The sequence below is a fragment of the Sinocyclocheilus rhinocerous genome, unplaced genomic scaffold (assembly GCF_001515625.1).
Source record: "Sinocyclocheilus rhinocerous isolate Xijiao unplaced genomic scaffold, SAMN03320098_v1.1 scaffold148, whole genome shotgun sequence".
NCBI classification, from domain to species: Eukaryota; Metazoa; Chordata; class Actinopteri; order Cypriniformes; family Cyprinidae; genus Sinocyclocheilus; species Sinocyclocheilus rhinocerous.
This window is the reverse complement of record NW_015653472.1, coordinates 4,360,827-4,377,033: the sequence shown is the minus strand read 5'-3', so window position 1 is coordinate 4,377,033 and position 16,207 is coordinate 4,360,827. Positions and strand designations below refer to the sequence as shown.

Here is a 16,207-nt window from a genome sequence, read left to right as displayed (position 1 = left end):
CAAACTCAAAGATTCCAGATTTTTAAATAGTTGTATCTCGGCCAAATATTGTCCTATCCTAACAAAAGGATAGCTTATTTATTCAGCTTTCAGATGATGTATAAATCTCAATTTTGAAAAATTTACCCTTATGACTGGTTTTGTGGTCCAGGTCACAAATGTACTGACTGTTGACACTGAGCCAAATGTCTTTATCTATCTATCTATCTATCTATCTATCTATCTATATATATATATCTATATATATACTTAATAGCATATACATATACTTAATAGCAATCACATTTAAAGAATTTTAAAATGTGTATTAGTAGATTAGTAGCATGATCATTTCATCATATTACAGCTCTTAGGATGTATGACAGCAGTCAGCCATTAGTCAGTGTTGTGGTATAAGTTTGAAGTTAAATATAAAAGGAGTTTGACTTCAAATCCAGAGCACTTCTATTATCCATCTTGTATAAGTGGATTTACAGTTGTTTTGACATTGCATTTACAGACAGGACATTCTCATTTGTTATAAAACTATGTGGGACAACTGAATTGTGTTTAAATGTCAGGAAAATATTACATATGACCACATTTTTTGTGAAACTGCACACAAAATACCTCTCTTTATGGTGCACAGTCTGTTCTACCTGAAACTTTTCATTACTATTTCAATGTATTATAAATGTAATGTAATGTAGTGAAATGTCTAGATGTCTTGGCACCTTGAAAATTGTTTCTACAGTTTCAGTAGATGCGGCAGTAGAGAACATACCTTTTTTTTTTTTTGAATTTTTAAAAATGCTGGAGGGGTGCAGGAAGGGTTTCATGTCTTGGATATTATCAGAACTGTGTTCTTCCCATGACAGAACACTGAAATTAAAAGTACTTTAAGTGTTCACTATTAATCACATAAAAGTTATGGGTTTGCTCAAATCTAAAGTATTGAACTTCAGCATGTAGCTCATCCTGCAGCTTTTGTGTTATGCAATCACATAGACTTATTGTAAGGATGGATTTGCAACATATCTAGGGACAAGAGACTCGGAGGTGAGCTTTTTCTGCTTGAGCCACCTCACAATGCCCTAGCAACCCTAGAAGCTGCATAGCAACATTATCTTTATTGTCTAGTTCTGTGTGCAAAATTAGTGCCGTTTAGTTTAACTTCAGTCTAAGTCATTAAAAAAGTAATTTAAGAATTATAATTATTATTCTGTCATCTTGAACTAGCCAAATGGCACACCATTACTAAAGCTACAGTGTAACCATCCTTCTGAAGCTTTATCTCTAAGGTTCAGTGAGTGTTTATCGTGCTGATATGATCGTGTCGTCTCTCTTCATCAAACCTTCTCAAAGGTATATGAGGCACCTTGAAAATTGTTTCTACAGTTTCAGTAGATGCGGCAGTAGAGAACATACCTTTTTTTTTTTTTGAATTTTTAAAAATGCTGGAGGGGTGCAGGAAGGGTTTCATGTCTTGGATATTATCAGAACTGTGTTCTTCCCATGACAGAACACTGAAATTAAAAGTACTTTAAGTGTTCACTATTAATCACATAAAAGTTATGGGTTTGCTCAAATCTAAAGTATTGAACTTCAGCATGTAGCTCATCCTGCAGCTTTTGTGTTATGCAATCACATAGACTTATTGTAAGGATGGATTTGCAACATATCTAGGGACAAGAGACTCGGAGGTGAGCTTTTTCTGCTTGAGCCACCTCACAATGCCCTAGCAACCCTAGAAGCTGCATAGCAACATTATCTTTATTGTCTAGTTCTGTGTGCAAAATTAGTGCCGTTTAGTTTAACTTCAGTCTAAGTCATTAAAAAAGTAATTTAAGAATTATAATTATTATTCTGTCATCTTGAACTAGCCAAATGGCACACCATTACTAAAGCTACAGTGTAACCATCCTTCTGAAGCTTTATCTCTAAGGTTCAGTGAGTGTTTATCGTGCTGATATGATCGTGTCGTCTCTCTTCATCAAACCTTCTCAAAGGTATATGAGAGTAAACTGCAAGAGCTGCAGAAACAGGTGGAGACTCGCTCACTGGCTGCAGAGACCCCAGATGAAGAGGAAGAAGAAGAGGAGGAGGATGAAGGTAGTGTATTTTAAATGCTAAAATCAAAATAGTCAGGATCAGAATTTAATATTTGTGGTTGTTAAGCTACCCTATGGCATGAAATGAACCATATTTCTAAAGATTTTTTATGTGCAGTGTACTGGGACATGTAGGACATGTTCCTAAATCAACATTGTTTGAATCACATTCCTGTCCTAACCCTATCCATAACCTCAACCCAACCAAAACTACCCCAACAATCAGAGGAACATAGATAATAGGCCGATAAGCCTCTACACCTCTCAGACCCTAGAGTCTGTTTGATTGAATGTTGTTCTAGGAACAATAAGAACATCCTGCTTGGCAAAATCACAACCATCTACAGTATATCACTGCCGTGCCATGTTTGACTGTTGTTTCTGTATTGTTGCAGTGCCCTGGACCCAGCATGAGTATGAGCTGGCCCAGTGGGCTTTCAGGAAGTGGAGATACCACCAGTTCACCTCCCTCAGAGACCAGCTGTGGGGCAATGCTGTATACCTCAAAGAAGCCAATGCCATCAGTGTGGAGCTCAAGAAAAAGGTACAGCAAACATTTGTCAGGCATCTAAACATTGAACTGTTTTTAACTTCACCCAGTGTGAAACCCTGAAAAAAGGCCTAAAAGGACGGTCTTGTGCATGTTTATGTATGTGTGAATGGCCTCTAAAACAGACAGGTCAGTTTTTTTTTACTGCCACTGTGCCACAACATGATGTAAAACAGTGTATGGCTGAGCTTTTCATTGTGATGGCAGTTTACCAGTAAGTTCTGCTGTATTTACATATTCTCAGACAGATCCCTGTTGCTTTACTCATTACCCATCTGTCAGCTTTCAACGGTTGTCTCATTAAAGTAAAAAAAAAAAGCACACACGAACAGTTTCATCAGTTCTTTTTCTGTCACTTGCTTCTCTTATACTTGTTTATGCCACTTTTTTCAGTTCATATGTGTATAACCCTTGCTGTGGAGCCTTGAGATAGAAACATTTCTATTCTGATTTATCATGCGCTCTTACTTTGTATTTATAGCTTGATTGGGGCAAGAGGAAATATTTAATTTGTTTTTCATTAGAGTGTGGAAATCTTCTGCTGTATTCAACTTTGATACATTACTTCAGTTTCCAAAAATGTCTGAACCTACAATCTATTCGTCATCAGCTCACATCATTCATCCTTGTTTATGCCCTTATGTCTCGTTTACATGATCTATTTGTAGGTCCAGTTCCAGTTTGTCTTACTCACGGACACCCTCTACTCTCCACTGCCCCCGGAGCTGCTGCCTCCAGAACCGGAGAAAGAGCATGACACTAGGCCTTTCCCTCGAACGGTGGTGGCTGTGGAGGTTCAGGACTTGAAGAACGGAGCCACTCACTATTGGTCCCTGGAGAAGCTCAAGTAAGCCTCAGCCTGCCAACCAGACTGTGATCTACAGAGTTTTGCTCTTATTTTTTGTGCAATTATTTGGAACAATCCATTTAGAGATCCCAAAGCTCTATTTAAAATGTGTTCTTTTTATTTTTACTTTAAATGGTGTTTAAAGTGCTTTTTGTCAGCTGTAATTGTTTCTAAGGGTGACATTTATGACAGAAAATTTGCATGACTTCTCACAAAACTTGTTTCAACGTTGATTTTGCGATGTGTGATCAGAAATGTGACTTGACTTGTCATGTTCTTACAGGCAGAGGCTGGACCAGATGCGAGAGATGTACGACCGTGCAGGCGAGATGGCCTCGTCCAATCCGAGTGAGGATGGGGAGGGTGCTTTGACTGGCAGTGACCCGTTCTATGACCGCTTCCATTGGTTCAAGTTGGTTGGGAGGTATGCTAATCATCTAAACATGTTCATATGACTTGAGAAATGATTGAGCATGTTAAACAGAAATCATTATGTCCTGTGGTTTTAAATACTGTGAAATTAGGTTTAATTCTGTGAGAATTTGTTATATTCGTTTGTAAAGAACTGCTCTCAGAGGGAGCCCATAAATCATTCACAACATCTTTGTTTAATCATTTACACGGTTATTTTTCTCTGTATATTCAAATCACCTTTTTTCATTCACATGATTTTTTTGTTTTGTTTATTTGTTTTGCATTGTTTTCCCAAATTTTTCTGTGCTTGTGTTTTGCTGTATGCTGATGTAGATTTTTTTAATGCAATGTTTTTATCCATTTGTCTTTATTTTAAACATTCATTTCATATGCAGATTGTTTTTTTTTGTTCCTCTGTGCACATTATACACATTATTATTGAGATTTTTGTTTTTTATCTTTTTTCCATGTTTTATTTCAATAATCAAGATTAGAACCGTTTCTATGATGTCTTATTAAAATATAAAAACTTACTGCCTTAATAGAGTAAAAAAAAAAGAAAAGCAATTCATTATGGTCTGTATTATGTACCTGCTATGTATTGTTTTCTATTTTATGTCTAAAGTCATGGCCCTTAAATGTGGCTAATTTAAATAATCCTGTAAACTCTTGCTTGTGCCTGCATCCTACCCACGCACCTTTTTTTTAGCTCACCTATTTTTCACGGCTGTGTGAACGAGCGTCTGGCCGACCGCACTCCCTCGCCCACCTTCTCCACCACCGATTCTGAGATTACTGAGCTGGCCGACGAAAGGCAGAGCGAGATGGAGGACTTCATGGATGACGAGGCTTTCGTGGACGACACCAGCTCAGATGCTGGGACCGAGGAAGGCTCTGACATCTTCAGCGATGGGCAGGACCCCTTCTATGACCGTTCCCCATGGTTCATTCTGGTGGGCAGGTTGGTGGCGGCCACTGCTCAGGGGGAAACCTGAAAAATGAGGGCTGGAAAGAGAGAGAATGAATGACAAAGAGAAATGGAGACAGTTGTGTGGCATGTGTACATTTTCTAGTAATGTGAGATCAGATCTGATCTAGGAAACGGCTCACATGGGTATAACAGATACCTCCTCCAGTTCTCCACAGCCTTTATTTAACCTCCATCTGTCTGGTTTGGTTTAACATTAGTACTCTAAACATTAGTGCACATTTGTGTTTGTTTTCATCCATTGTATTTATTTTAATCGGGCTGTCAATCGATTAAAATGTGTTATGGTTAGCAATTAGCATTCAGTTCCTTTTTAGGCAAGAAATCTAATACAAAGAAAGAAATGCAAATGTAATAATAATAAAATTCAATAATAAAACCATGTTCTCAGCACTTAATGGACTTAATCTTACATATGCAGAGTTTTAGCCACCGGCCTGCCACATTTGTTCTCTGCTGGAGTTCACATTAACATTTTTATGAGTGATAGTGTTTTAGTTATGGGTGATATTGCACTTAGCCTCGATGGTAATTAAATTTCACCGTACAAGAATGCAAATTACTTTTGTTAAACATCCCGTCTCCCATAAAGAATGACTTTCTCCATTGACTGAGAATCAAATTCTCTGCTAAGGGAGTATTGTGAATGTATGTCTAAGACACAGACACTTGAACACAAGGAATGCTCAGATCAGTTTTTAGAAGCCAGACAAAAATTTAAACCTTGATGATGTCGAAGCTAAGGGTTCTTTAAAAAATATGATTGTTGCAATACGTTGTGTTAATCCCATCTGTTAACACATTAACTTTGATTTACAGCCCCAGTTTCTTTATTTTTATTAACTTATTCATTTATTGTGCTTGTATATTAAAATATTAAATTGTGTTCATTTGTTTAATGTCTTTATTTAATTTTGTCTGTGTTCTTTTTTTCCCTTTAATATGAATTTTCATTCAGTGTACTTAAGAGCTGTTATTTATCAGTCAGCTATACAAGAGAGAAGGATAGAGGAGGAGAGAGGCAACATAGTCTGGATCGATGCAGAGGCGTAAATGGACCTGCGTCATTGTGACTTCACTGATGCACTACAGTGATAGCTCTCCTCCATCTTGGCCTTGAGGCTGCCTACAGGGGGAGGAGGAGCTCTTTGACTGCAAACAGCTCCTGAAATTCAGACTATGTGTGCCCCCTAGCCTCTGAAAACATCAAATATTCTAATACAATCTCTCTCGCAAAAAAACAATAAATTTTTTTTTGTCCGTACAACATAATGTATGCGTTATTTGGTTTCCCTTCTTTTTTTTTGGCATTCAGTTTCAAGGTTGACAAATTTGTTTCTGTCTATTGTTATTTAGTGCGATGTTTTGTTTGCGTCAGCTCAGTGAAAGTGTCTGACACATCATATTCATTGTTCTCTGATGGTGTTAATCAGGGTTATGGAGATGAACCCGTGGCCCTGCAGTGAAAGGAAGGGACTGTGTGTAACACTGCTAGGCTGTTTTTAAACATCTCTTGTACTGTCCATACTATTACATATGGCACATATGGTGCATGAGACTGTCAGGCGGCGATGACTCTCAGGGCAGTACTATAATTGCCATTCTTTTTCCTCCAGAGCCTTCGTGTACCTGAGTAACCTGCTGTATCCTGTGCCTCTGGTGCACCGTGTCGCTATAGTAACAGAGAAGGGAGAAGTGCGAGGATTCCTGCGAGTGGGGGTCCAAGCCATCGCTGGTGAGCGCTGCTCTATATTAATGAATGAATTAAGGCTTGGCTCAGATTTAATTAAGCACAGTTGATACTTGTGTCCTAATTCTTTGGTATTTGTGTTTTTGTAGCCGATGAAGAGGCTCCTGATTATGGATCTGGTGTGCGTCAGTCGGGCACTGCTAAAATTTCTTTTGACAATGAGTATTTTAAAAAGGTATGAGTCAGTCCAGCAAGCCCCCCCCCCCTATCTAGCAAGCCCCCCCCCCTATCTATCCATCCATCCATCCATCCATATCATCCATCCATCCATCCATATCATCCATCCATCCATCCATCCCTATCATCCATCCATCCATCCTTATCATCCATCCATCCATCCATCCCTATCATCTATCTGTATCTATCTATCTATCTATCTATCTATCTCTCTATCTCTCTCTCTCTCTCTCTCTCTAAGGCCTGTTCATACATAGTCGAATGAGACTTTACAACAACAAAAAAACATGTGCAAACATTTAACATTTTTCACAAAAAACTATTCGTCTCATCTGATAAAAGAGTTTTAATTCCAAACACCGACCCAGCTAAATTGTTAACATTTGAAGTTTAAACATCTTGCCTCGGGTTTGACATTTGTACTAGTTTCTTCAAGGTTTTGGTTGTTGTGAGACATTTTTGTGATCGCTGCCTTTATCTTTTTATTTCCTTTCTTTATTTCTTCCTCTCTCTTACACCATCCAGAGTGATTTCTCCTCTGTGGTCATGACCCGCTCTGGCCTCTCTTTGGAAGAGCTGCGTATTGTGGAAGGTCAAGGTCAGAGTTCGGAGGTCATCACCCCTTCAGAGGAGATGAACAGAATAAATGACATGGGTGAGTGTAGATGCACAGGCCAGCTGGCAGCCTCTGAGCTCTGAACAAAACTGCTCAGTCCGAGTGAAAAGAAATGCTTACACATCCAGACGATGCTGTTGTGTTTTGCTATGTCGCTTTTGATTTACACTGCCTCAGTGACCCGAAAGCTTTGGGACCAAACTGATTCTTCTAGCAGGTTTTAACAGGTCAATAAAAGAAGACCATGGAAACAGATTTATGGTGTCTCTGTTATTAAAACATCAAATAATATAAAATAACTATCAACCTGTTCCAGTTTGCCTGCATTTTTTTCAGTATAACTATTTTTCAGAAACACCCTCTAATAGTGGTGATAAATAGCGTAATATAAAAATAAATGTAACTGCATTAGGTTCTATATAAAATTGTCATATAAAATAAAATGCTTGATTTAGATTATTTATATAGATTTTTTTTATAGAATTAGATGATTCTACACAGTAGAAATAAAAGAGAATTGTTGACCAAGAAAAACAAGATTAACATTTATGCATTTAGCAGAGATCAATGATTTCATATAGATTGAGTGTATTTTTTTTATAATATAGAATTGTTATAGCATTAAGATGGTTCTACACAGTGGAAATAGGTTTTGCCAAGAAAAAAATGCAAGGAATGCCCAAGAAAATCAGCCAGCATCAACAATAAAATCAACAATTTCACATTAACTGTTTAGAGATCCATTAACAAAATCTAATATTAATGAATGTGTTTTGTGTCTAAAAGACTTAAAGCTTGGGAACATGGACACCAAACTGGGTGACAGTTTGGCAGAGCATCTGGAAGTGGGCAGTATTTTCACTTTCCGCGTCACCGTTCTGCAGGCGAGCAGCATCCTGCCCGAGTACGCAGACATCTTCTGCCAATTCAAGTGAGTCAGTCTGTCTCTATGGCAACCCTTCGTTCCTGTCTCATTGGTCTTTATTCAGACAGAGCACACACACCTCCACATAAATCACGCAATCGCACAGTCACGCTTCTCTCAGTAATCCTGTCTCATGCTGCCAACAGTTTCCTCCATCGTCACGATGAGGCGTTCAGCACAGAGCCCCTGAAGAACACAGGCAAAGGTGCCCCGCTGGGCTTTTACCACGTACAGAATGTAAGTGTTGAAACCAGTGAGAGAAACAAGCTTTTAAGGAGGAAATTGAACATTATGGTGGCATAACCGATCCAGAGTTGCTCTCATTTAAGTATTTCATCAGGCTAGCTGCGTATGCAGAATTATGCCTCATTATTACACATTGTCAGGCAAATACGCATGTGTTGTCAACTTATTTATCCGGTTTTCACATCCAGATCTCAGTGGAGGTGACAGAGTCCTTTATTGAGTACATAAAGACAAAGCCAGTTGTGTTTGAAGTGTTTGGCCATTACCAACAGCACCCACTGCACATCTATGGACAGGAAGTGGTCAGGTAACAACCTGTTGTCCAGTATCATACATTTGATAAACATAATCATACGTTTAGCTTGAAATCATTCAATATTTTGAGGGCCATTTACATTTCAGGGCCATAACCACATTAAGGCTGACTTTTCTCTAGTATTCTAATTTGTCAAAGGTATTTGTCAGTGACAGATGTTATAAAATTTTACAGTTGTCAAATATGAAAATTAAACATTTTATCTTTTATAGTTTTTTACAGTGCTGTAATGTTTATTTTTGTCTCAGTCTTGGTTTAAGTGATTTTAGTACTTCAACCTTAACTCATTTATTTCAGTTAGTTGCAACATTTCTAATTTTCGTTTAAGTGATTTTAGTACTTCAACCTTAACTCATTTATTTCAGTTAGTTGGAACATTTCTAATTTTCGTTTAAGTCTTTCAAGTTTAAGTTTTTCATCTAATATTTATATATTAATTTATTTCAATTATAAATCGATTAATAGATTTTGTTTAGTTAACAATAACAACATTACATTGTACTTTAAATTATTCCATTTTGACAGGAAAATAGCCTTTGATGCTGATATGGCATAAAAAAAATAAATAAATAAATAAAATGAAATAAAGGAATGACAGGAAAGCTTTTAAAATTTTAAATGTCCAATGTAAGTTCTATCAACACATTTACTTATTTATTTTTTATTTTAACAAATCAAGTCGATATTATTTCCCTCTGTTATCGACATGTTGATGGAGCTTGTTTTGTATTTAAATAAGTAACTGAAACATATATATTGTATAGTTGTTCTACAGCGTATCTTAATTGTTATAAAAAATATAGTATGAATATAGCAGGAAATAAATGTTCTCATAATCCTGACTATGTGGTTATGCCCTTGGTGGATTGATTAAATCAACATACAGATTGATTAGTATTAATATATATATTTTTTTTTTACATTTCTGATTCATTTTCTGCTTCTCTTGTAGCCCTTCTCAGCCTTCCAGAAAGTACTACCCCCCACCTATGCCTTTGTCTAAACCAGGTATGATGGCAACTACTATATAACTCAAAAACGACATCTCCATTAGTCTTCATAAAGAACATCACGTTCATTAAGTCAGCTTGAAGAGTCTTAAATTTGCATAAGTAATAATAAAGCAGATTCCTTTAATAATCCTCGCCCGGAGCTTGTATGCTCCTCTATCTCTCTTCTAATTATTCGTGTAATTCATTACATCATTCATTATACAAGGAACTACCTCGCAGTTCACAATGCTGTAATCTGTAACTCTTTCATTCGATAAGGTTATCTCCTCTCAAAAGGGCTCCGGATCTCATTTATGCAGCAAGTCAGTTTGAAAGATGCAGCTGTCAGCCGTTCCAGTCCAGACTGTTGTTTTTTTGATAGGGAACAAAAATAAAACAGAGGCTGTAGCCTTGAAGTGTCATCAATCCTGACGGTGTATTGATCTTCACCCCGAGCTGTCAGTCTTTTATATCGCAGTATGAATCTAGAGGTGCTACAGCTCAGTTGGAGATAATTGGAAAAGCTGTAGAGCTCTTTGTGATTTATATATTGTAGATGCAGAGTGTAAAAAAAAGACCTGTCGTATAAAATCTCATTCAGAGAGCTGTGTTAAAAGTGGTTTGAAGTCTCCAAGTGCCACTCTGGAATTTAAATAATAATTAAAAAATACTTTCTCATACAGTGGCCCAAAAAAATACTTGGACAGTTTTGGCCACTTAAATCACCTAAAAAGGTATGAATTTTATAGCTTAAGATAACAAAATATCAGTCCAATTGGCATTTGACAACCAGAAAGTGTCAATTTTTACTAGCATTTTGAACATTATATTTACAATTTCTTTATATTTTATGTAAATATAGAATATTTACATATAATAATATATAATATTATTTATTTGCTTTAATAGTACATATGTATTTATTATGTTTATTGTATATAGTGCATTACTGTTTAAAAGTTTGGGGTTGGTACGATTAATTTTTCTTTGATTGATTATTATATTATATATAATAATATATACAGGTACATCTCAAAAAATTAGAATATCATGAACTAATTTTCTGAGACACTGAATTTTGGGTTTTCATTACCTGTAAGCCATAATCATCAAAATTCAAGAAATAAAGGCTTGAAATATTTCACTCTATGTGTAATGAATCTATATAATATATGGGTTTCACTTTCTGAATGAGTGACAAAAAATATTGACCTTTTTCATGATATTCTAATTTTTTGAGATGTACCTGTATATTAAATGTCTTAAAGGGATAGTTCACCCAAAAATGAAAATTCTTTCATTAATTACTCACCCTCATGTCGTTTCAAACCCGTAAGACCTTCGTTCATCTTCGGAACACAAATTAAGATATTTTTGATGGAATCTGAGAGCTGAGTAATTACTGAGGGTGAGTAATTAATGACAGAATTTTCATTTTTGGGTGAACTAACCCTTTAAGTCTCATCGAGACTGCATTTATTTGATCAAAAATAAAGTAATATTGTGAAATATTATTATGATTTAAACAACTGTTTTCTGTTTTAATATATTTCAAAATGTAATTTATTCTTGTGACAGCAAAACTGAATTTTCTCCATTACTCCAGTCTCCAATGTCTCATGATCCTTCAGAAATCATTCTAATATGCTGATTTGTTGCTCAAGAAACATTTGTTGTGCTACATAATATTTTTGTAAAAACACTGATACTTTTTTTAGGATTCTCTGATAAATAGAAAATTCAAAAGTAGCATTTATTTCATATATATATATATATATATATATATAATTTACTGTCACTTTTAATCATATTAATGATCAAATAAAAATATTAATTTCTTTCAGAAAAAAAAAAAATCTTACCCTAAGTCGTTAAATGGTAGTCCATATTTTTATATTTTATCTTCAAAATAAATGCCACTTTGATATATAACATTTTGTTATAATGCAAAGAGATTCATACATTTTTAAGTGCACAAATAGTTTTTGGGGCAACTGCATACTTCATCTTTTCCATTTCTCACATACATTTAACACCATCTTTGTCTTTTTCATTTCAATCCTCGTCCTCACCACTCTAACCTGGTGTCACCCACCCAGACCATACACGTAAGATTGAGTTGATCAGGTATCTGATGACCGGGTACATGCACGGCCAGGTGTTGGACACACTCTCAGAGCACGCCAATGCACTGGCCTCCACGGCCGTCGCCAGCCTGGAGGAAGGGGCAGATGAGCTGTCCCACTTCCCCTTTCTCCCTGTACCCAACAGCCCCGTTCTCAGAGTGCCCAAACATGACGGTTGGTACAGAGCCTCAAAGGCGCAGAGTAGTTGAGATCGATAGTGATTGGCTCTGTGCTGTGCTTTAATATACTGTGACTAGTGTCGCCCTTCATCCCCACCTGATGACAGAATCCCAGTGGACGTTCTTTGAAATGTAGATATTCCTGATCCTGAAGATATAAAGCTATAAAGGCTTTTCCTTGAGTTGCTGTGTTTTTAAGTGTCACTCTCCCTTATTTTCCCTCCCTGGTTGATCTAGACTGCTACGACAGCTGCTTGGTGTTTCCTTTTGTGATGCTTTGAAACTGTACTGCTAATTAAAACAGCAGACGGCTGCAGGAAATTGAGTGCCGCCCCCTCAGCTGCCGTTTTAGGAGCAAATCAGGCTGTATTGATTTTCCCGATGTAGTGTAGAATTTCTTGTGGCCGATTTTCCAAAGTCTACATAATGACCATCCTTTAAGCTGATGCTTTGTGTTTCTTCACATTACCTGACTCACGCTCGTATTGCTTATCTGTCATGTTCAGCATTTTTTTAATGGATTAATAGAACCTGGCCTTTTTAGTAAAGAAAGTAGGCTGATTTTAAATACATCAGTCATATGGTTCATCATATTCCCGCCCTGTTAATATTCAACTTTCCTTGCAGTGCCAGCCACCAAACTGAACGCCATCAGCAAGTCTAACCTGGGTCAGTGTGTGAGCAAGTATGACCTGCTGGCCTGGTTCGAGATCAGTGAACTGGAGCCCACTGGAGAGTAAGTGAACCATATTTATATCTACATACAGGCCCAATATTTTTGGTTAAAATGGTTTTACTGTGATGCCTCAGGCAATAATCAACATTTGAAGAGAAATTATACATTTATTACATATATTATATTTCAAATTATACATTTAGTATTTCATATAAATATGTTGCTATAAAATGTGTTTGTGATTATATGAATTGTGTGTTGTTTATTGTAGTTATATCCCAGCAGTAGTAGATCACTCAGGAGGTCTTCCCTGTCATGGCACATACCTTTTGCACCAGGTATTTATTCTTTCTATTTATGCTTTAACTAATAGGAGTATAAATATTTGCTCTTAAAATGATATGGCTACAATTCTTCTTTTGATATTATTAACATTACCTTATATTTATATATGAAATATGATGTACTGGAAACATCAAAAAACTGCAAAAACAATTGACCAGAACATTTTAGGAATTTATAAAAACACAGTGAATGCATAACATATTGAATAGCATTATAGTGATTATAACTGAATATAAAATTCTGTTATCATTGCATTAAATTTTCATAGATCTTTGCATTGCAATGTACATGTTGTTCTGTCTCCCTGTTCTATTAATATTGAATTCTCTCTGCAGTTGCAGTCTGTAAAGCTGTAGTTTAGCTTAAAGATCATGTTCACTGTCCTTAGTCAAGGACATATAAATGATTCAAATTGAGATTGCTTTTAGTAACCTGTGTTGCGTGTGTTTTCAGGGCATTCAGCGTAGAATAACAGTCACTCTGATCCACGAGAAGGGCAGTGAGCTGCATTGGAAAGATGTCAGAGAGCTGGTGGTTGGTCAGTACAAATTTTGTCCTAAAATCCTAAATGGAAGAAATAATTGCTGTTAGCACAGCTGGATTGCTCTATTGACCAATCAGAAGCCAGGGCCTGAAATAACCATTTTATAAAGTGTATTATAAAGGCTACAGCCATCTGACATCGATTGTTGTCCGTTGTAGGTCGAATCAGGAATAAGCCAGAAGTGGATGATTCGGCTGCAGACACAGTCCTGTCTCTCAACATCATCTCAGCTAAAAACTTGAAATCTTCTCACAACTCCAGCAGGTATGTTGTGTTCACTCTCCACATTGGACAACCTGTTAAATCAAGTTCAGTTCATCTGTCTGCTGTCATTGGAAGGTTGTCTGTTTCCAAACGGCATAAAAGGTCTGCAAATGCTCTGCTCACCTAATGCAAATGCATCTACCTAACTGCTTAGAATTCAGGAGAGCATGTTGAATATGAGTCACTGTTGCTGTCAGTGAGAGGGAAAAATCCTGCAGGGAGAAAGAGAGCCATCTAGTGGACCAAACGAGAAACAGCAATTTAATCAATGTGCACAGTGCATACAGCTCTACTTATTATGAAAATGTGCTTGTTGTGTTCTTTTAATGATGCCAGTTTGCTTTATTTTCATTTATTTCCTTTGCCTGTTTAATCTGAATGCTGCTTTTTGTCTTTTGATTTGTAAATGTTTCTGTTGCCTGACTGTTTCTGCTTGTTTTGTCTCTCTTTTTGTTCTCGACCTTTTCCTGCTGCGGTTGAACTCTTGGTTTTGCTCAGCCTTTGTATTGATAGCGATATTGCTAGGTATCAGAACCACCTCATAAAGCATTTTTACCATTAAAGTGCTTTATGATACATTTGTGATCTGTAGGTGTAACAGTAGCAAAATTATGTATCTGTGTCATTGTTTTCTGCTTCTCTCTGAACTCATTCTACATGATAGTATGAGTTAAGGTGAAGTATTACTAGTGAATTTTACTAGGGATTTTTCCCCCCTAATGATCAAAATGACATTTCTTTAACAAGAAAAAAAAAACTCTCAGTGGATGAATGTAGGTCTGACATTTACATTTGATAATACATTATACTCTGCATTCACTGTATTACTAAATTTGGCTTATTAGCAGCTGAAATCTGAATTGATGAGTCTAGATACAGACGCAGGCAAGCTTTTGTGCATCTACGTGCCATTTAAACAGTAAAATGAGGACAAGAGAGGGAGGTGAGCGAGTGGAGAAAGAGATGGAAGGATATTTGAGGAGGAGTCACCTGCACCAATCTCTCTGTTTTTCTCTGTCTCAATGTCTGTTCATGTCAATCGTGTGCCTTTGCTTATAGTCATCACTGCGCTGTAGTCCTGAGTCACACACATGCACACTGCTTCTTCACAGTCTGCTTCAGGCTCACACCAGATCACTAATAATGTAGCACCTGACAACACTCTTGTGTTGTGTTCATCGCTATGTGACTCGAGCACATGAACAAACTATTTAGGCACAGAGATCTCCCAACAGCGCGTGATGCAGCTGGCATTACACCTCATGTTTTTCACAGTGTTAGAGGAGATTGCCTGTCCATAAGCACCATCTGTTAGCTGAAAGTTTATAGGCAGCATAACTAATGTGGTAGCCTGATGCTTATAGATATTCACTGCCATCTGCAGTTTAAAGTCAGCATGAAATCAAAATTTAACCTATTTACTTTCTTAATTAATATTTTTGGTATTACTGTGAATAATTAATTGGTGAATGATAAATAAAGTGTTAAATAAATGTTAAATGAAGTAAAAATAAAATTTGTTCATTTTAATAATCTTTCAGGTATGCTACGGTTTCAAAGTTTTGGGGTCTGTAAGATTTTTTTTTTCTCTTATGCTTGCCAAGGCTGCATTTATTTGATCAGAAATAAAATACAAAAAACAGTAATATTGTGAAATATTATTACAATTTAAAATCATGTTTTCTACTGTAATATATTTTAAAATGTAATTTAGTCCTGTGCTGCAAAGCTGAATTTTCAGCATCATTACTCCAGTCATGTGTCTTTTCCAGATTTTTTTTTTTTTTTCGTTTAAAAATTTAAGAAACTTTGCTAACACTGTTTTCTGATGTTTCTGTTACAGTAATAAAGTGACTGGAATCTATGAGCTTAGCTTGTGCAAAATAGCTGACACAGGAAGCCCAGGTAAGATTTTCCTAAAAATACTAATGGTTTGTTCAATTTGAGATTTTTTTTTAATGTGTTGTTATTTTTATTTAGCAAGGATGCATTAAATTTATCAAAAGTTGACAGTAAAGATATTTATAATGTTACAAAAGATTTCTGTTTCAAATAAATGCTGTTCTTTTGAACTTTATATTCATCAAAGACTTGGTTAAAAATGTATCAGTGTACAGTTTTTACAAAAATATTAAGCAGCTGTTTTCAACGTTGATGATGAT

At 36.3% G+C, this 16,207-nt stretch overlaps 1 protein-coding gene across 1 annotated transcript in view; it reads left to right on the top strand.

The window, feature by feature from the left end:
• The window catches only part of LOC107716234 (kinesin-like protein KIF1B), a 38,160-nt gene extending 22,622 nt beyond the window's left edge, over positions 1-15,538 (top strand). Inside the window, exons 24-42 of the mRNA XM_016522616.1 lie at positions 1,989-2,091; positions 2,486-2,634; positions 3,309-3,487; positions 3,771-3,911; positions 4,611-4,862; positions 6,506-6,624; positions 6,729-6,814; positions 7,342-7,471; positions 8,219-8,363; positions 8,504-8,594; positions 8,792-8,910; positions 9,872-9,927; positions 12,011-12,211; positions 12,844-12,952; positions 13,164-13,230; positions 13,691-13,775; positions 13,940-14,045; positions 14,544-14,570; positions 14,710-15,538. Coding sequence (XP_016378102.1) covers positions 1,989-2,091; positions 2,486-2,634; positions 3,309-3,487; positions 3,771-3,911; positions 4,611-4,862; positions 6,506-6,624; positions 6,729-6,814; positions 7,342-7,471; positions 8,219-8,363; positions 8,504-8,594; positions 8,792-8,910; positions 9,872-9,927; positions 12,011-12,211; positions 12,844-12,952; positions 13,164-13,230; positions 13,691-13,775; positions 13,940-14,045; positions 14,544-14,570; positions 14,710-14,719 — 2,175 coding nt within the window. The 3' untranslated portion in view covers positions 14,720-15,538. The remainder of the gene's footprint in view (positions 1-1,988; positions 2,092-2,485; positions 2,635-3,308; positions 3,488-3,770; positions 3,912-4,610; positions 4,863-6,505; positions 6,625-6,728; positions 6,815-7,341; positions 7,472-8,218; positions 8,364-8,503; positions 8,595-8,791; positions 8,911-9,871; positions 9,928-12,010; positions 12,212-12,843; positions 12,953-13,163; positions 13,231-13,690; positions 13,776-13,939; positions 14,046-14,543; positions 14,571-14,709) is intronic.
• Positions 15,539-16,207: the final 669 nt, after the last annotated feature.